Consider the following 19,804-nt stretch of genomic DNA (forward strand, 5'->3'; position numbering starts at 1 on the left):
GCAACACACTTTAAACACAGCGAGCTGAACAAATAAGAATGACAAGCCGAAATATCGCAGATCTTTTTGCCTGCGCTTCCTGGTAACCTCATCCTCAGTGGTGTGTTTAATGTTGCTGCCATGGATACCCTGCTCCCTGTTCCAGCTGAACTGCCAATTCCTCATCTTCCTGCTTCTTGCTTTGCTAACATGCTTCTGTTTCATTTTTTTTGTTTGTTTGTCTGTTTTTTGTATGCTTCAATTGCTTATTAAAACTTTGTCTTTAGCCTCATAAACTTTTTCTTTTTCTTTGCTGCAGAGAAGGTGCTAAGAAAGAAAGAAAAGAGAGAGAGAGAGAGAGAGAGAGAGAGAGAGAGAGAGAGAGAGAGAAAGAGAAAGAGAGAGAGAAAAAGAGAAAGAGGGGGGAAAAAAAACTTTCAATTTGCCTATGTGATGATGATCGAGGTTTGAAAAAGAGCAACACAAACAGACCGAGCTAGACAGGCACAGTAATTAACAAACATGTGTAATTGCTCATTCCTGACAGGTTAAATATACCCAAGAAAACAGCCTCTGTTTGATTGCTTACTATAAATACTGAAGTATTAATGTATGATAAAAAACGCAGACACCATTTTTCTTGGCCTGATCTTAATCTAAATGAACCGGCCCCGGCTTTGGAATTCACCACAGCCAGGAATTTGACGGTGTTCTGGCTTTATTAAATATTTAGTACAAAAATGTCCCGCATCAGCACACTAATACTAATGTAATGAGACACGGATACTACAGGAAAACCTTTTACAGAATCCTGCTTTGCTGCTTTTGTGCTTTCGGTTATTGCACTGTGATAGTGGAACAATTAGCAATGTCAGCGAAGGGAGCAGCTTTTTCCCCTCTGGCTGCTGAAGTGTGTGGAAACAGAGCATTCGCAGCAGGGGGACTGTATCGATGCGGAATTACTGTTACATCATCGCTGATGCTGATTTCACACCTTTTCTCCTCTGTTCTGCTCTGACGGTGTATAAAGTAAACTAAACAACCATGCCAGGGAAAACTGGCTTTTAGTAACAAACATAGAGATGGAAATAATGAGGCGTGTAGGAAGACAATACTTTGTCCAAACACAGCAAATGACAATATCTCTGATCAGCTGCGTCGGAGTCAGAAGCCTTACCGAAACAGCCGCGAGCCTTACCGAGACGGCCGCACTCCTCTCTCTTGGTGAAGTATTTGAAGCCATTGGCTGCACGGCGTTCGGCTTTCTCGTGCTTCTTGACGTGCCACGGCAGCTTGGTGGTGATGTTGGTGACAAAGAAGCAGCCTTGTCTCAGACAGTGATAATGTCCTCGCATCCTGAACTCACAGTGCTGGGAGACGAGACAAAAATGTCAGCAACCTGCTCAAGCTCTTTCTTTGTACACACAGATCTCAGAAGGGGTGGATTCGTGTTCTATAGCAGCAGCTCTGACAGAAGTTCCACTTGTATGAATTGGATGGCAGACACTCCTTCTAATCCAAGAGTGTTTACCTGAGCACTTCGTTGATACGGTTTGTGTAAGGAGACATTTATTACCTTTTATGAAAGTCTCCAGCGTCAGCAGTTTGTAACAGTAAAAAAAAGAAATGAATGATCGTGAAGGAACAACGGTTTGTTGTGATGATAATGTAAACGATCGAAGGAACTTATTTCGTAGATGTTCCAGAACATGGAGTGTGTCTATAACTGGATAAAAGGTCATTGTGAGTAAATTGTTTTAAGAGTACTATAAGAGGAACCAAGCACCTCTGGACATGCTGTTTTAAGGCTAAGAAACAATTTTGGGGTTGTTGCTAACTCTGTTTACATTTCACCTCATCTAGATGACATTGTTATCCAAAGCTCAAAGACCCGCATGTACTGTAGAAACGTATTGGTAGAGGGATTTGAACTCATTTGACTTTTAGGGCATTGCCGACTTACCATTAGATCAGTAGTCAATGCCCATCAAGTCATCAAGACAATCAAGTATTGTCTACATTTTTCACCACACAATTGGGTTTTATTTCTCAGTTTCAGGGTGCTCTAAAGCATTTGTTTAGGTGTCCAGCTCTGCTGGATTAAAAGCACCGACCCCCATTAATCACTAAAGTGATCACTGGAGCAAAATTGAAGTCTAGATTTTATACCACTAGCTCACTGAGGTAAAAGCATTTCCCTCCTGTGTTGTAACCTGTTTCCAAACCACCATCTGTTTACTGAGAGTATCTCCCTCAGGAGACGACAAACAGGATCTCCTCTGCTCGGGAGACGAGAGGAGAGGAGAGGATAGGAGGGGTTTAGGAGAGTGGGAACGTGGCGCATAAATGAATTCATTTAGAACAGGTTTGGCGCCAAATAAGGGCACAGGAATCACAACTGAGTGCTTTGTTCTATTAATGATGACATTTTTAATGAAAAGCCTACCGTTTTCTTTCCCCCCCTTCCCACTTTGAGATATTTATGTATTTTTCATCTGCATTATTTTACCATGTGGTAACGAGAATGCATCAATATCTTGTTTTAATAATAAGCAAACATCTGTTTAGTTCGTTTATTTTTGTTTTCTTGCATGCGTTTACTATGATTTCTATTGTAACTGAGGTCTCAGCTCACCTGGTTGGGACAGAGACACTGTAACGAGTAGTATGCGAACTGATCTCGAACGTTGACCAAGCTGTTGTTGGGGTTGATGTGGTCCAGGCAATGGGACTCTGCCTTTCCAGACGTCTTGCAAACGTACTTGCAGTTGCCGAACAGACAGTGGAAGTGGAATTTGTTGGAGTATTTGCAGTCAGTCGCCAGGCAGGGGTCACTTGGGGGGAGGAACACAAGATAAAAACGACAAAAGTGAATAACTTGCATTTCATTATATACTACATGTATATAATATATGTAAAATATATAATATATATATTCTACACAGTTCATGCTTTAAAGCACTCACTTGTCTTGAAACTGAAGGAAGCCCGGTTTGACCTGAGGCTTGGCATTCTCCAATGAAGTCGTAGCAAGCGGTGAGGAGGCAGCCATGTTGGGCACCGAGGCAGGAATGGGAGGGATGGACCCCGTTAGCTGCTTCCATGCCAACAGGGAAGGTGAAGAGGCATAGGCCCCTGACACTGCTGCACTGGGCACGTCCATAGGTGGAGTGTTGGGCACAGAGACAGGCACAGCGAGCTGATTGGGGATGCCCTCGCTGGACTCCTTGGCCTCGTTGAAAGCGGTCTCCGGTTTAACCTTTAGGTTGGCTCTGAAGTGGAAGCTAATGGGAGACAGAGAGGCATCATTACATCCAATTAGATCCACCGGCGAGGCCATTATATAGCTGCTAAACATAGCACATCATTAACATCACCTCCAAATAATGACGTAAATTGGGGAGAGAGCATTCCGAAGAGCTCGGATCTCAATCTATTCCTCGTTAAAAGTGCAGATAAAAATGGAAAGCAGGCTTACTTGGCGTGTTTGATGGCTCCGTCCACTGTACTGAAGAGAGCGCCACAGTCCTCCACAACACAATGGAAGTGGACTTTGCGCAGGAAGTCGCACTGGGCATCGCAGACTTCATCTATATTGTATCTACGTATGAAAGGAAACATGAGCGAGGTGTAAAACATACCAGAACACGAGCAAAAACAGTTATCGAGACAAATTCCCCTTTTCACCGGGGCCTGCTTTTGTCTGTACGACTCGAATAACGTGATAACACTTTGCACAGAAGCAGCCGTGACATATTGTCTTGGCTTTTGCGACTATACACATAATATCATTTGTCCTAGACAAGTGTTTTATTTCTACCTCGCTAACCAGGGACAAACACCACACATGGCAGTGACAGGATAAAAGCAGACAAAGAGCGAGAATGACAAAGCACAGGGTTCAGGGTTAAGTAAAAACAGGAATTACAAAAGGCGGCGAAGAATAATGGGCTATAACACGGCAGGATATTGCGGACCAAGGATTCAGGAGCGCACGACTAAATCAGGCAACGAGAACAAGACCATGGGCAATATATGTGCACCGCACCTGCGCAGGTAGGCCTTCCAGAGCTCTGCGGGTTTTTCCGGAACAGGTCTTTTGATTAGCCTACTGAGGTACTGAGCTGCGTCAGAGTTATCAGCTGCCTGGCTGCTCTCCAGCTCCGACTTCAAGTTCAGAGCGCTGAAGAAGCCTGGATTCACCTGTGACATCTGCACACAGAGGGAACACACCTTCACACATTGGTACACGTGAGCAAGCATGCTCAGACAAGTGTTATTACACTCGGTTTACAAACACAATCAGCCACCACTTGAGCGCAGGCCAACACACATGCCAAGTGTTCGTGTGTGTTTGTGTGTTTGTGTGTGTGTGTGTGTGTGTGTGTGTGTGTGTGTGTGTGTGTGTCTCTGTTTGTCTGGGCGATCTTTATGCACTATGCTGAATGGGAGTCCTAAAAACGCCCACGTGCTGCTCTGTGCCAGAAGCCCTGAATGAGGCCCGGGTATGACTGTAGTCAGTGGAATATAGAGAGTGAGAGAAAGAGAGAAAAAGAAAGGCCTCGAGGGAAAGAAAAAAAGTCCACGGTCCGGATACCTCTTTAAATCATCAAAGTAATGGAACTCGCACTTTATAGCATTTATATTAGTCCGAAAAGATGTATGATTAAAACAATGTCCGTTTTAATCCCCATGAAAACATACAACATTTAAATTTTCACCTAGTAACACTTAGTCTTTCTAAAAAATGAGCTTGATGCCCCACCCCACCCCCCACCCCCCACTGCTGACTTCTTAATCAAATAATTTACAAACTCCATAAATAAAGACAGAGCGGCTGGAATAGAAAAGAGAGAGAGAGAGAGAAAGAGAGAGCGAGAGAGAGAGAGAGAGAGAAGCCGAAGGAAAAAAAAAAAAAGTGCCCCGAGTTCAAAACAGCTCATCAAAAAACAAACATCTCTATATATCTGGCATGGCATCCAGCTCTTGCTTCATTATATTAATTTGTGAGCGGAGGGCTGAAATTACACTGTATGAAAAATGGCTTGAAAATTTAAATGATACAAACTCATCTTATTAGCGGGCGAAACATTAAAAAACAAACAGCACGCTCTGCGTGTTGCTAATTCGTCTTGGGCTGGAAAGTGCATGATGGATGGATCTTACCTTATTCATAAGTGAGGATAAAAGAGATGGATTTCCTGGTGCAGGGTGTCCGTTTGATTCATTACTGGAAGGAGCAAAATGGACAATGTTTAGGCAAAGATTTGCATGGGAACAGTAAATAATATTATTTATTTCCGACTCTGTGAATATGCAATGAAGGAAATAGACACATAAATAAGATGTAACTTGATGTACAAAGCGGAGTTAGTGTATATATATATGCTTGGGGGTGGGGGGGGTCATTTAAATGATGTTTCATACTTGACATGTGAATTATAAAATGTAGAAGAAAATAAATATATGATGGCGAATTCTTTACATTTGTGTGATAGATATCCATACATACAGGGGGCTCTTGAGCCTGAGAAAGGGGAAAAAGGGGACGGTGTGTAAATTTCCTCCTTGACCACTTTGCAGACCCACATTGTGAGGTGGTTTTAACAAGTGCACTCACACTAATTAACACAATACACTATTATTCTGGAGATAAATCACAAGGCTGTGGGTGATGATCGTGATGTGCCGGGGTGTGTGGGAATCGGGCGGGGTGTAGGAAGGTAGTGGGGGTTGCCAGTTTAGAGGTTATACCCGTGTTCTTTCTTGCTCAGGTCAAGGCTGTGTTCTTGCAGGGACTCTTGGGAAGGCCCAGAGGTGCTGTCCATTGGCTCCTGCTTCACTTGAACCGGATTAAACCGGCTTGCCTGAGCCTGCTGTCCGTTTCCTGAGGAGACAGAAAGATGGATAGAGAGAGAGAGAGAGAGAGGGAGAGAGAGAGAGAAGTTATTGTTGGTCAGCATTATTACCCTGTGATGAAATCCGATCTGACTTGTGTCCAGGCCGAGGAGAGGGTTGGCAGTGATAATTATTGCAGAATTATGTCAAGCCGTCAAGGCATTTAAATGGTGATTGAGAGGCGGGAGGAATGAGGGAAAAAGACTCCTTTTTCAGCAGCACTTGTCACAACCTATTTGCGTGCCTGCCTCTTAACCGGTCATTACAGTGCACGCTAATGCTGAGGCAAAGTGGCAGCTTCAGATGGAGCGAATCCCCCCCTCTGCCATACCACCCACCCATCCGCCCTCCTCTCCCTCCTCCCTTTCATCGCCACTTGTCCTTGTTGGCCTGACGACGGACGGCGGTCAACCGCTGAGCATACCCAAAAGAAACATCTTCTGCATCAGTCATATTGGAGGTGACGGCCAATCAAATCAGTCAGATCATTTAGACAGCTATTGCTCTCAATCACTTCTATGCACAAAGGTATATGGATAAAAATAAATAAATAAATGATTCAATAAATAAATAAATATATATGTAGAATGGGGAAAAAATGCTGACAAGAATGAGCAGCCTGGCTTTTCCCCAATCCCCAAGTGATTGAAATATTAATTTGTCCTTAGGCTATACAGTGAACGCAGGGCCTTTGGTGGCCTCTAAGTGGTATTTTATTCTGAGAAAAAAAAGGAAAGGAATAGAAGTGCTGAGTGCATGAGGCATGATTAATTTTTGTGGAGAACTTGCTTTTCAGGAAGTCAGGCCCGTTGAGGAATAGTGACAGGCAAGGACGTGGCATTACTATCTGCCCTTGGCCCTTACTAAAGTGTGTGTGTTATAGGGGTTTACATCCACACCCACACACTTTGCAAATCCTGGAAGCCAGGCATCATTATTGTCTTTGATGGCTGTTTACATAAGTAAAAAAAAAAAAGTGAATAGGCAATTTATGATTCATTCATAGGAACCGCCAGAACCACTACTGTGAAATCCCTATTTTACCAACACCTGCCCCCCCAAAATAAGCTCTCTAGTTATCTTCTGAACTAGCTCACAACTAACACAGCTGATCATCACAGGGTTAAACTCTGGCTCCACTCTGATCGCACTTTCCTGAGCACACATGCACACACACACACACACACACACACACACACACACACACACACACACACACACACACACACACACAGAGCTCACATCAAACCACAGTCAGCACCCTCGCTCTGAATGAATTGCCTGAAGTTTTAAAAAAGACAGTTAAATAATGACCACATGAAAGGGAAGTCATTAAATTCTTTATCAGCCTCACAGTCTCCATGACAAACTCGCTGATAATCTTAGCGAGAGAGAGAGAGAGAGAGAGAGAGAGAGAGAGAGAGAGAGAGAGAGAGAGAAAGAAAGAGAGAAGGGAAAAGGTAGAAGAGAAAGAAAGAAAAAAAAGGGTGCCTGATCTCAAAGAGGGATTTTTCTGGAAATTATCCAAGAATAATGTTCTAGCGTGTAATTACTCCTGCTAAGTTACGGTGCTTGTGAAAGATCATTTGTACTGTATGTCTAATTAGTGAGCCCTTTGGATTGCAGGATCTGGAGGAACATTTCGGAGTTGGTTGGTGCTGAATCAAAAGCACCTGAGCATTCAGTAGGGATCTCTGTGAGGACAATATTACCTGAACACGAGTGAGTTAGTTGCCGGTGCAGTGCATGACACCAGGAGGTGTGAGTTTCTAGTTTCTAGTACATAAAAAAAAAAAAGATAGAAAAAAAAAGAAACTGCAAGAAAATAGCCGCAGTAAACATTGTTCACCCCTTTCTAAACGCTGGGCCCTGACCACATCCTCTTCATATTTTACACAAATGTCCTGTTCACACGCCATTTCTGAGCAAACACATAAATTTAGCAATGACACTTCGTGATCTGCTATCTGCCTAGTGTGGGGCTTTTTCTCTCTCTCTCTCTCGCTCTCTCTCAACCTTTTTTCTTTTTTCTCATAGTTAACTAAATTAAACACGACATTCTCTCAAGTTTAGTGGTGAAGTGTGAAATTATGACACACACACATACATGTGTTTTCTCTCTTTTCTCTTCAGTGAATGGAGTCACACCATCTGTACCCCCCCCTCCCCCCTCCACACACACATGGACCCCATCCCACCCCTCTGAGGTTGTCAGAGGTTGTGTGTTCCCTCTTTCCTTTCCTGGTGCTCATCTCTGCGTATCTGCCGAGACCTCCGAGGTGGAGTGTATGACAGGATACACACCCCTAGAGCAGCTGGGCCTGCTCTCCCTGCTCGCTCCCGTTCCCTTTACACACCACCTCCGTGACTGCCGTCTTTATCCGCAGCCAACCTGTGCCGTCCCGAACACTACAACCTGAACTCCGGATCATCAGCCTGCTGCATGTGTAAAAAGAAGGCACTGCTAAACGAGTTGAGAAGAGATTTTCACAGCATCAAGCTTCTGCTAAACGTGCTGGGAAGAGATTTATTTTTTTTTCTTCACAGGATCTGACTCCTGCAGAAATCATTCATATTCATGCACTAACGTATTAACGTTTCAAAAATCCTCCGTTCTCGTACGGGAAATAAAGATGTAATTGTCAAATTTAATACATTAGAACACACAGCTCACTGAGCACTGACTTATTTCTGCCTCAACAATTTCTGTTTTGTTTTTTTGTCCCCCCCCACCCAGTCTGCATTATAAAAAACTGCTTTATACCTTCAATTTCTCAACTTAATTTTGTTCAGGCTCCATTTGGTCGGAGCGAGTGCGCGCACAGATAAGAGGCCGATGATGAGGAAGCATGTAGAACACAGAGTCTGGAAACCTCCTGAGAATGCTATTAGAGGCGGCTTTACCGGGGCCGCTCACTACCACTACAGCACTTATCAGCTAATGGATTGTGGGTATCAAGGCAATGATCACAGCAATAACAGGTCTAGGGCAGCAAAGCAGCCCCTCAATATTTGCCCTAATCCTGAAATCAGAGATTTGTGTACTGTCTGTGAAGCAAATGAGCCCACATGTGCCCTTTTTACTGTCAGACAGATCAGAGAGAGAGAAACAGAGAGAGAGTGAGCAAGAAAGAAAGAGAGAAGAGGAAGTAGTAGTGGTAGAATGGTGTGAAAAAGAAAGATGGGACCTGCTTGCTTATTCTTCCTTTTTCATAGATCATAAACTTTGTTGCTAAATGCAATGAACTAAAACGAGATCACGGTTCCTGTTTAGCTTCGTTCGCTGGTATTTCACATCTAGGGTGCACTAAGATATTACATAATCGTTTGAAACATTGGGGTTGTTTGTTAACTGGCATCTACAATTCTATAAAATATCGGGAACACCCCCCCCCCCCCCCCCCATAAATAACGAATAAAAAAATTATGTATTAAAAAGGAAAACAGAATGTGCAAAAGGAGAAGAGAACTTGAATTGTGTGAACCATTAAGCAAGATATTTCATGTCATACTTGAAAATTCTGCGGTGTGAAAATGGTGTTTATTAGGGCGCTAACCTGTGTCAGGGTTGCTAGTAGTACTTAGAGCAGCAGCAGCCAGCCTCGCCATCATGGGGGATATCAAGCCTTTGCTGGCCGAGATCTTGTCCATGATGGATGAAGCGGAGTAGGAGGTCGGGGTTGAGGCCACAGATGCCGCCTCACCAACTGAGCTGGAGCTCGAAGCCACAGAGTCCCGGGGTGTAGAGAGGGAATTGCTGCTCACAGCAGAGATCATGCTAGCAGCTGCTGGGGGTATCTGCAGGGGCAGCCTGGGTAGAAGTGGGAAGAACGAGTTGGTTGCACCGCTCAGGGCACTTCCAGAGAGTGCCAGGGCCACAGGCATGTTGCTGGGAAGAGCTTGCGAGAGGAGAGTGGAGATGCGGCTGGCGGCAGGTAAAGCGGTAGTCGGCTTGACGCTGGGGCTGGAGGTATTGGCTGTAGTGGGTGTGGACATCAGGTGGGGCAGAGTGGATGACTGCTGGGTGGTGGGCGAAGCGCTAAGGCTGGAGTTTTTGCTACTGATGGCTGAGAAGTCCACAAGGTCATCGTTGCTGGATTCTTCATGGTCCTCCTTGGGCAGGAGAAAGGAGGATGTGAGGCCAAGCATGCCTGAGGATCGGACGTGACGGCGCTCGTGTTTGCGCTTGTGCGAGGTCATTTGGCTGGTGGAGGTGAAGGTGAAGCCGCAGCCCTGGCGAATGCAGTGAAAGTGGTTGGTGGCCTTGCTGTATACGCAGCCCTCGTACTTGCACTCCTCATACTTGTAGAATTTCTTGAAGCCGTCCTTGGCGTACGCGTCATCCTTGATGTGGTAGCTCTTGTGCTTCTCAATGTCACACTTGTTCTTGAAGGTGAAGGTGCATCCGGGACGCCTGAGGGGAAAAAATGGCCTTTTATTAAGCGCTGTTTAATTTGTGTGTATTTTACATGGACAGTATCCAGATGTCTGTAGATTTCTGGTCCTCACCTGCAGTGGAAGTGGGTGGTCTTCTGCCCATAGAACTGACAGCTCACAGTCCCACAGTCCTCTGTGGCGCGAAACCTCTGGAAGCCATCGTTTATCAGCTGTGCATTCTTCTTATGGAAGTTTTCATGAGTCATGACATCAGAGGTGCTAGTATACACCTTGTTACAGCCCACCTAGTGGAAACAGGGAAAGGAAAAAACAAAGGTGCTTGAAGTAGACGTGAAGCAGAGGCGGGCGACAACCTACAGTAAACATTGCGGCTTTCAGAAGGTTGCAGGGGAGGAAAATGAGTACTCTGAAAACTGTATGTCGGTGGTTGGATTTCTGTGTTTGCACAACCGATTCTACAAAAAGAAAACCAACCAGGGGAGCAGACAAAGCTTCTGACCTAAAAAAAAAAAAAAAAAAAAGTCTACATAATTTCCTTCAGATTTAGTGAGAATGAGCGAACAGAAGTGACAGTGCAGTTCTATTTAAACTGGTTCCACTATCATTCGAACTTCAGATACGACTTAATCCATACACGAATGAAATGCAAAGCGTTCATGAACGAAAAGAAAAGTACAGAACATGCATCTTGTCATATACGCATGCCTAATTCTTTCCTTTAGCAGGAATAAAGTAGTCAGTGGTAAGAATTTAATTGTGATTTCTCATCAGATCAGGGTGACTGCATGAGACTTATTTGCCTGGAAATTGCACATAAAAAAAAAAAAAAAAAAAAAAAAAGCGATATATTTCTGCTGAACAGCTGCGGCATGTTTTCTCATAAGCAATGCATTCAAAGTGCAAGGTGAGTGCAAACGACAAAAAAGTGCACTAAACTTGCATAGTGTAAGCCTGACCTTAATAAATAAGAGAATGCAACTGCAACATAGCAGAGTGGTGTGTGGTTAGAACTTTCTTCCATTTAAGGCTTTCCACACATACAACTCTGTATTAGAAGGCCACCGTCTCTGACTTGCTGTTAAATTGCAGAACGAATGTAAGAGATGAAGGAGGGGAGGGGAGGAGGTAGTCACAGAGACTGTCACTTTCTTTCGTCTGAACGGTTCTGTTACTCAGCAGCAGCACTCAGGAGCCCTCCGGGCAGCAGGGGAGCACGGACTAATGTTTGAATTAAAACCAGCAATTGTATATCATCCCTGGCACTTTTCCGCCACGCAAACAGGGCAACTTTGCCATATTGAGTCAAACAATGAAAAAAATGCCACTCTGTTTTTTTCCCCTGTAAATCAGCAGAACGGGTGCCAACATCTGCTGGTTCTCAGGGCTGTTAAAACAAGAGCTGAAATGTCTAATAACAATTACGCCGTTAGGGGGGTTTAAAAGAGAATACATCTTTAAGCCATCTGCCCTTGGCCGCTGCACCCCACGGCGAAAAAGCACTCGGGACGGTGACACCTTGAAAATAAGCAGACGTGAAAAAAAATTAAACAAATCCGCCGGGATATAATCTTCGACTCTCCACTTGGTACTAAAAGATGAAAAATGTCGCGTTCGTATAAACAACTAACCGAAATTTTTATCCATGCCAATTAAGGAGCGAGAGAGCGTGAGGGAAAGTGCACGGCCGTGTCTCGTTCATCCGTTTTAATTTGTCTCTTATTTACTTTATGACACCTTTTGTCAAATGGATGAAAACTGCTCTTAAATGGTAATTCTGGCCTGATGGAAAAAAACTCGAAGAACCTGAACTCCCTTTTATAGGCCTGGTTAAGCGGCGCGAACGGGATACGCGTCTCGGTTCGCCTCGCTCTTGCCCTTCCTATGGCTGGCATCGTGTGTGCACAGGCAGTGATGTGACATGTGATCTGGTATAACTTTATTGTATTACAACTGCTACGTTTTCTCGGGTTTTTTGTTTGCATCAAATCGAGCCTGCGATTGTGTCGTGTGCACTCGTTTACTTTTTGCGGTTTTTCGTTTTTCGAATTGCATTCTGGTTACCTTCTAGTGTGCAACCTTTTCACTCTGACCTTAGCTGCATTCGTCATACGAAGAGATACTCTGACCTTATGCGGTGTGTCTGTGTGTGTGTGTGTGTGTGTGTGCAATGGTGTTATGCTACACTGTTTACCTGCATACAGTGGTAGTGAGTGCTCTTGCCATTCAGGTGGCAGCCGTGGTAATACACACTGCAGTCATCCAGAGGGCTGAAGCGCATGAAGCCATGCTGCAGCGAGTTGTCCCTCTTCTTGTGCATGTTGTAGTGCCTTATCACATCCTGTTTACTGGTGAATCTCTGTTCAGCAGGAACACAGCAACAGGTTACTAAAGGCTGCTGTATGTGTGTGTGTGGGTGAGTGTGTGTGTGTGTGTGTGTGTGTGTGTGTGTGTGTGTGTGTGTGTGTGTGTGTGTGTATATGTACTGAAGGAAACTAGCAACATGTTATTTTATCAGTCTGGCAACAGCTGCACAGCATTAGAGCCAACTGGCAGCCAAGTCAGCGATGTGAAGCATGTGTCCGGTGCAAGACGTCTCCGACTGATCTCATCATAGAACGAGCATGCATAAAGTTATTTATTTATTTATTTATTTATTTATTTATTTGATATTAAATAAAAATTTTCTTGCTTCCACCCATTCACCCCTCCGCCTCAATATGAATACAAGTGCACATGTTACTGCCTGGTTGTTTGCACACAAAAAAAATCCTCCGCCTGCATCTTTATTACTTTTCTGCCGTTTTTTAATTAAGACGGATCGCTCGACTTGCGAGATCATAGTTGCGATGTTCTCAGCTTCAGAGAAATTATGTTCCGTGCAGACGATTTCTCAAACGTGCGGCAGGGAAAAGAGATGACAAACAAACAAACAAACGAGACACCAAAAAAAAAAAGAAAACGTTTCGCTTTTCATTCCCCCAGCTGATTGCGATTTTTTAATTAAAGTAGTAAAGCATGTTTATTTTTTTTCGTTCTGGTTTCGCATTTAATAAGAAGGGAATACGCAAAGATTCCTTCCTAGGATTATCCAAACTATGGAGAGCGGAGAAACGGAAACATTTGTAAAAAACGAACAAACGGGATGTAGAGAGGAAAAAGAGATCTTGAGATAGAAGCGAGGAAGCAAATCTGCGGTAACTGGGCTTAAGCTGATGTTACAGGAAGTGTAACAAGAGACAATAAAATCAATGAGCTTATTTTCTACAGAAATATGCAACAGGAGACAAAAATATGAAAGAAACGTCTAAAATGCAAAATGTAATTAGGTATACATGAAGCTTGTCTTACATACAGGAGGGGAAAAAAAACATTGCTCACAGAAATACACGTCTCATTCGAGCAGGTATTGTGTATCGTCTTTCCTGTTTCGGGACAAAAAAATATCCGCAACAATATTGGGTCTGATTAGGCCAGATGCCTCAGATCTATATGATAGAATCTTCCAGAACGGTGGGAAAAGAGATGAAACAGATCTTTAAGTTTCAGTCAGAGTGGTCAAATGGGGTTATGAGGACCTGCTAAATTTATTTTAGGATTCCCAGTACTGTGCAGGATGAGCACAAGGCCATGAAAGGAGAAGAAGGGCCCGGTGTTGTAGCGGAGCGGACGGATAATATTCCACCGCTGTGTCATGTAACGTTTCGTGAGTTATCACTTCCAAAATCTCCTCTCATTCGAGCCTCGCTTTTCTTCGAGGCTACAGGCAAATCTACCCAACCTTTCTGCAGATATCTGCCTGTCATCGCCTCCGTCTCCCAGAGCAGCCTGGGGTTCGCCTCATTGAGCTGCTTTTATAATAAAATGGGTTACAACTGTACATTTGTGCAAAAGGCAGTCTGAGTAATTGTTCTCTGACAAGCTCAACGCGAGCTGCTAAGCCGATATACAGTTCGTGCAACAGCTGTCTTCTCTACTAACAAGATCTCGACATGTTTGTACTGAAAAAGAAAAAAAAAAAAGGATGGGAATTACTACACAAGCGGTCTGCACACAGAGAACAGCTTTTGGTTGCATAAGGATTTTTGAACAGATCCACTCGTATTTGCCTTTTATTTTCCCACCACGTGAACAGGACTGCTTGAGTGCCAGCGTTTCTGATCTGCTTAATGCTGATTCTGCTGCGTCGTACATGACAACTCTCGGGACATGGATAAGATTAATAACGTGAAAGCGGGATTAGCAGTGGCCCCAGAGTAATAGCAGATGTCCTTTGAAAGAAAAAAGAGTGTGTGTGTGTGTGTGTGTGTGTGTGTGTGTGTGTGTGTGTTAGGGGGGCTACTTCAACAATGCTATTGAGGAATTTATTTTACTAATAAAAAGCGATTCAATGAACATGATATTATTCAGTGCTGCACTTCAGCGTTTCCTGTTTTAAGGACATTGAAATCGCCCCTCTTCTACACGTTTATCATCAGCCTCTTCAACAGACAGCGCCAAAAGAGTGTCGGGACACTTTCTTATGACACCGAGGGCCTGTGAGTTATACACTCGTCCTCTCATCAGACGGGGGTCTGGAAATCTCGCCGCTTGTTCGCTCAGACGCCTTTTTAAACCGTGAGACATGGCTGTTTCGGGACATTCAACCGTGGCTGTTAAGCTACCACATTATTCGGCCCACATCATCTCATTTATCAAGGCGTCTTAGGAATTGGTTGGGGGATACTGATGGGGATACTGATGGGGGCAAAAGGCTGAATGTGCAGTCTAAACTAACTGTAAAGGTATTAGGAATTATGCAGTTTTAGAGTGATATGACACGATCACATCATTAGTTCTTTTTTTTTCCTTGTTTTAAAATATTAAAAAGGTGCCGTTTAAAAAAATGCATTATTATATCATATTAATTCGTAATATCTCGTTTAATAATTCATCTGCTTGACATAAAAGTTTCAGCAGGATAATATGGAAGGTTTTAATAGAAAAAGTGCAAATTTGTAAAAAAAATTAAATAAAATTATATATATAGACTTTTTGTATTGTATTTAAATTTTATACTTTTCATTAAAAATAATTATTGCAATTAATGAAGATTTAACTAGACTACATACTCTGATGCTTATATTCTTTTATCATGATGTGTACAGTATTCATGGGAGATAGAATCCTTAACTTTACAGCATTCAGTATGTATGTGTGAGTGTGTGTGAGTGTGTGTGTGTGTGTGTGTGTGTTGGGGCAGGTGAGCTCACCTGATAGTTGCACTCTGGGTCCATGCAGTGGTAATGCTCTCTGTACTGATAGGCGCAGTGCACATGTCCACAGTGCTGGCTCCCTGAAAACCTGCAAACACAACCATCACAAAAAAAAAAAATTGTCTTTCCAGATCAAGCTAACTGCTTCTGGGCTACAACAAAACAGTCATTGCTGCCATGAAACAAAAGCCTTTTATGTGCAATTAAAAGCATAACCTTTCGCCGAATGTTCCGAATGAGCGATTTTCAGCCTCTTCTTGTGAGGAAGTGAAATGTGACCTCTATCCTTTCGAGGCTTAGCTTTAAAGGGCAATTTAGCCTTTTATCCTCGACTGATAAACACCCTCACACTGACAGAATCATCTTCACGGCGTACAGGAGCCATTACTGGCGACTACAAACGGGCGCAGGAAAAGCGAGATCTCATACCTGCCCACGCTCCCACAACCATGTGATTACAATTCACACTTCAGTCACAGCAATCTCTACCAAATTAGTTCCATTGGCTTCAGAAGCAGTAGGTAGACTCTTATTAAACTGTAACCCCCAGACGTAATTCACTCATTTGCCTGTGCTTTAAACCTTGCCAAATCAGCGCTCGACACTCCAGGTTAACAGGCTGTGCTTTAATCAGGGAAAGGTTAGGCCTAATAGAAAGGTTTGAGTGTGTCTGTGCGCTTCCCTCCCCTTCCTCTGCTCTCCTCGGTGTCTGACTGGCCCAGGCTGTGGCAGATTGGCACTGCTTTAAAGAGGCCCATTTCCTGAGTGTTTACAGGCTGATTATAACCCTGACGATGATGACTGTTAAAAACCTCCAATTACAGCTCAAAACACACAAATAAACATTCGCTTTGCTGCTGCCAAGAGCACCATCTGCCGAAGTAGACCGAAAACGGCGGATGAAATTTTTCTTCTCGCACAGAAACATTTTTCCCGATCACACTCGGGTGCTTTCATGCCAAGTCTGAATCAGAGAGAGATTACTACTATTGGTTCATTTGCTATCTGGTTTCATGCTACATTGATGAAAACTCGTTCATTCATCAAATAAAAGCGTGAAAAAGGAAAAGACAACTTTGCTACAAAAGATCTCTATAACAGAGTCAATAAGTATATAAATATCATTTTTTTCTCAGTTTTTTTATCACATCCGGTGTTTATTTTCACTTGATATTTTGTGTCAGTCCAAACACTCAGGATCGCAATGCTGCCTTCTGAGTCGGCATAGCAGCTCAAATCTATCAAACATATACCCGACGCATCTAAAACATCTGACTTCCTTCATTTGAATTTAATTTCTCACATGAACCATGCAGTTTAAGTGGAATTGAACTTGACTTTCCCTCAGTCCAAGAGGGTTTCGGGTTGATTTTGTTTTTTGGAGAGGACATGTGGTGTGGTTAGGTCCTCGAGTGCTTTCCGCTCTTTGTACAAAATAATAAAATGAAAAATGCATGTAGGGTACAATCCATACTATACCTAACAGCCCCCTCGAGTGCCACACACACTCATCGGTCTGTTCATCCTTGTGTACATTAGTGTCTGTAGGTAGAGCAGTCCACCCCTCTGCTCATCACCCAGCTGCATCGCTTTGCTAGTGAACAAATTCCCACTCGCCGCGTCAGGGGGCTAATGGGCCGCTGCTATTCAGCAGCCGATTAAATATTAATATGGCCACGGAAAAGAGATTGCCGCACATCTCGCGTTACAATGCAGACGCGCCGATCAAAGCGCAAAAGCGACGGTGGGTGCACGAAAGTGTTTAAGAGGCAAAACTGCGACTAAACGCTGTGAAAGAAGCTTTTCAACCTCAAACTCTGGAGGAGCTCGGAGATAAAGAAGTTTCTCCCTCTTTTCCTGCAGGGGGGAAGTTGGGTGTCGACGAGTTTACAAAGCTGCTTTTTAGTGTCAGTGTGCTCTCATTAGTGAGGAAGCCGGTGATGATCCTCCCTCAGACACCTCTTCCAACACACACACACACACACACACACACACACACACACACCCTCCGCACCAGGCCGCATTTGCCCTTTTTATGAGTTCTCATTTTCCTTTTTTCTCCTCCTCTTCTTCCCTTTCTTATTTTCCCCAGCACGGAAATTGAAACTGTATCTGGGCTTATCTGCTGCCTCCCCGCGCATCAACTGCCGAGATGTTTAGACAAATTTTATGCATTATGCAGTGCAAATATCAAAACAGTTCTTGGCAGTGCCAGCAGAAGCCTCATTAAAAATTCCTTAATTAAATCTTCTTGCAAAATGTAATCAGTCCAAGGAGGGTTTTGTGTGTGTGTGTGTGTGTGTGTGTGTGTGTGTGTGTGTGTGTGTGTGTGTGTGTGTGTGTGTGTGTGTGTGTGTGTATATGCGTATGTGTGTGTGTATGTGTGAGTGTGTGTGTCTTTGCACAAGCAAGTGCGTGTGTCTGTTAGTGCCAAGGCTTTGATTTGTGGCCTTCATGTTACGGCTTTGGGAGACTAATCATTTACGCCACAGCCTCAGCCTCTTTGAAACGCCGTTTTTTTCCCCTCCCTTTAAAACCTGAATAAATAAACAAATGATAATCACCTTTCTAGTGTCACGGCGAAATGAACACGGAACCTGATACGGCGGCACACTGAATCTATCTCTGTGCTTTGTCTGGATTTGTGAATGTCTGTCATTTAGTTCATTCAGTGTCTTCATTTGTGGCAGAGATATTGAAAATCCAAAAAGGGGAGGTGGATAAAAAAAAAAAAGAAAAGAAAAACTCAAACAACTGTTATCTGAGCAGCTAGTTTTCTATGAAAAACTGCTCAGGAGTGTGTGAACACAGGGGAGTCAGCTTATTTAAAAAAGCAGCTAATGTGTGAAATGTATTTGCAAACGTTTCCCGATGTTTGCTTAAGATTTCGCAGCCTTTGCCATCGTTATTACATGAAGCGCAGTGTTGGCAGGAAGTGTGGTACTGCCAAAAAAATTACTCACTTGCTTTCTTTTATGTAAATTCATCTTCCTGCTTGCTTATAAGTAATTTATAGTCTATGCACAAAAGCAATTTTGCCTACGTGCTTTATGAGTCTATAACACATCAAGAAAACAAAAACAAACAAACAAAAATAAAACCAGGAAGTTGCTCCGAAAACGCATATTTTCATACCTTGCAATATATTTCTGGTAGACGTTGATGTCTTCTGTCACGGGTTTCTCCGCAGGAAGGCCGTTTCTGTTGTAGTGCACAGAAAAGGGATGGAATTAATGGTAACGCATGCAGTCGTTAATAATAAAATCCTGTCACAATATTTACTTTAGCGTTTCAAACTTCGGCCTATCAATAAACATTTTCTAGCATGTCACGGGGGGTTTATTTGCGAATAAATCAGGGGAGGTAGAACCGAACCTTGATGCATGCCTTCCCAAAAATGAACGCAGAGCAGAGATGTTTCTGAATGCATAAATGATTCATGGGCCTTTTTTTTTTCCTTGAGAGTGCACAAATGGGAGGATGAAGTGATGAGGCTAGTCTGACGATGACTATATGCTTGCCTGTGTGTGTGTGTGTGTGTGTGTGTGTGTGTGTGTGTGTGTGTGTGTGTGTGTGTGTGTGTGTGTGTGTGTGTATGTGTGTGTGTGTTGGGGGGGGGGGATATGTGTGCGTGTGTTTTTTACTCAACTGGCTGTGATTTGAAGGATGACTAAAGCTCTTATTGCTCCTTTTATCATCATCTAAGCAGTGACTATGCATGCAGCAGGTTCTCCACAAACCTGGCCCTGGTGACAACTTGAGCAGCTCCACTCAGGAGTTAGCCTCAGGTTAATATACCTCTCAAGGCAATGGCTTTGACAGCGGATTACCTGCTCTGAGTGCATGTGTATATGCTCATGGGTGTGCAGGTAAGTGTGATGGGAAGTGTGGATGAGAAATGCCGAGTGTGTATGAGTGTGGGTCGCTGTGCACGCTGATGTAAGAAAAGCCTGAGGGTCTCTAGGTCCTCACTGAGATAAACCTTAAGTACACAAGAAGTCACTGGTGAACAGAGACAGTCCCAGCCCTGCACAGTGCCCCATAAACTGGTTTTAGGATTTACCAGCCGGCCTAGCAGACCCTGGTTTAGCCACATTCCCACACTAATCAAACCACAAATTGTTACACTAGCAGAAGTAAAAGAGGAAATTGGCCAAAGTGTGATGCCAAAGCTAAACCAGCACCATAATTTTTTTATTGTAACATATATACTGGTGAAGTCATTTTTAGAGTTCTCGGAAAATAAGAGGCCAAAACGGACCCGAGAAAAATGAGAC

General features: G+C 43.5%; 1 protein-coding gene across 12 annotated transcripts in view; it reads right to left on the reverse strand.

Moving 5' to 3' along the window:
- casz1 (castor zinc finger 1) overlaps positions 1 to 19,804 on the reverse strand; it is a 203,129-nt gene that overhangs the window by 9,058 nt on the left and 174,267 nt on the right. For 5 of the 12 annotated variants that reach the window (XM_083569696.1, XM_083569697.1, XM_083569694.1 and 2 more), the window contains 12 exons: positions 18,663 to 18,728; positions 15,525 to 15,615; positions 12,467 to 12,631; positions 10,387 to 10,559; positions 9,435 to 10,291; positions 5,734 to 5,866; positions 5,146 to 5,209; positions 4,028 to 4,191; positions 3,458 to 3,580; positions 2,946 to 3,263; positions 2,615 to 2,813; positions 1,157 to 1,349 (listed from right to left, as the gene is read on the reverse strand). In XM_083569696.1, coding sequence (XP_083425822.1) covers positions 1,157 to 1,349; positions 2,615 to 2,813; positions 2,946 to 3,263; positions 3,458 to 3,580; positions 4,028 to 4,191; positions 5,146 to 5,209; positions 5,734 to 5,866; positions 9,435 to 10,291; positions 10,387 to 10,559; positions 12,467 to 12,631; positions 15,525 to 15,615; positions 18,663 to 18,728 — 2,546 coding nt within the window. The remainder of the gene's footprint in view (positions 1 to 1,156; positions 1,350 to 2,614; positions 2,814 to 2,945; positions 3,264 to 3,457; positions 3,581 to 4,027; positions 4,192 to 5,145; positions 5,210 to 5,733; positions 5,867 to 9,434; positions 10,292 to 10,386; positions 10,560 to 12,466; positions 12,632 to 15,524; positions 15,616 to 18,662; positions 18,729 to 19,804) is intronic. The other 7 variants (XM_083569695.1, XM_083569693.1, XM_083569691.1 and 4 more) reach the window with 3 other exon arrangements.

This window comes from Silurus aristotelis (assembly GCF_946808225.1).
Source record: "Silurus aristotelis genome assembly, chromosome: 19".
NCBI classification, from domain to species: Eukaryota; Metazoa; Chordata; class Actinopteri; order Siluriformes; family Siluridae; genus Silurus; species Silurus aristotelis.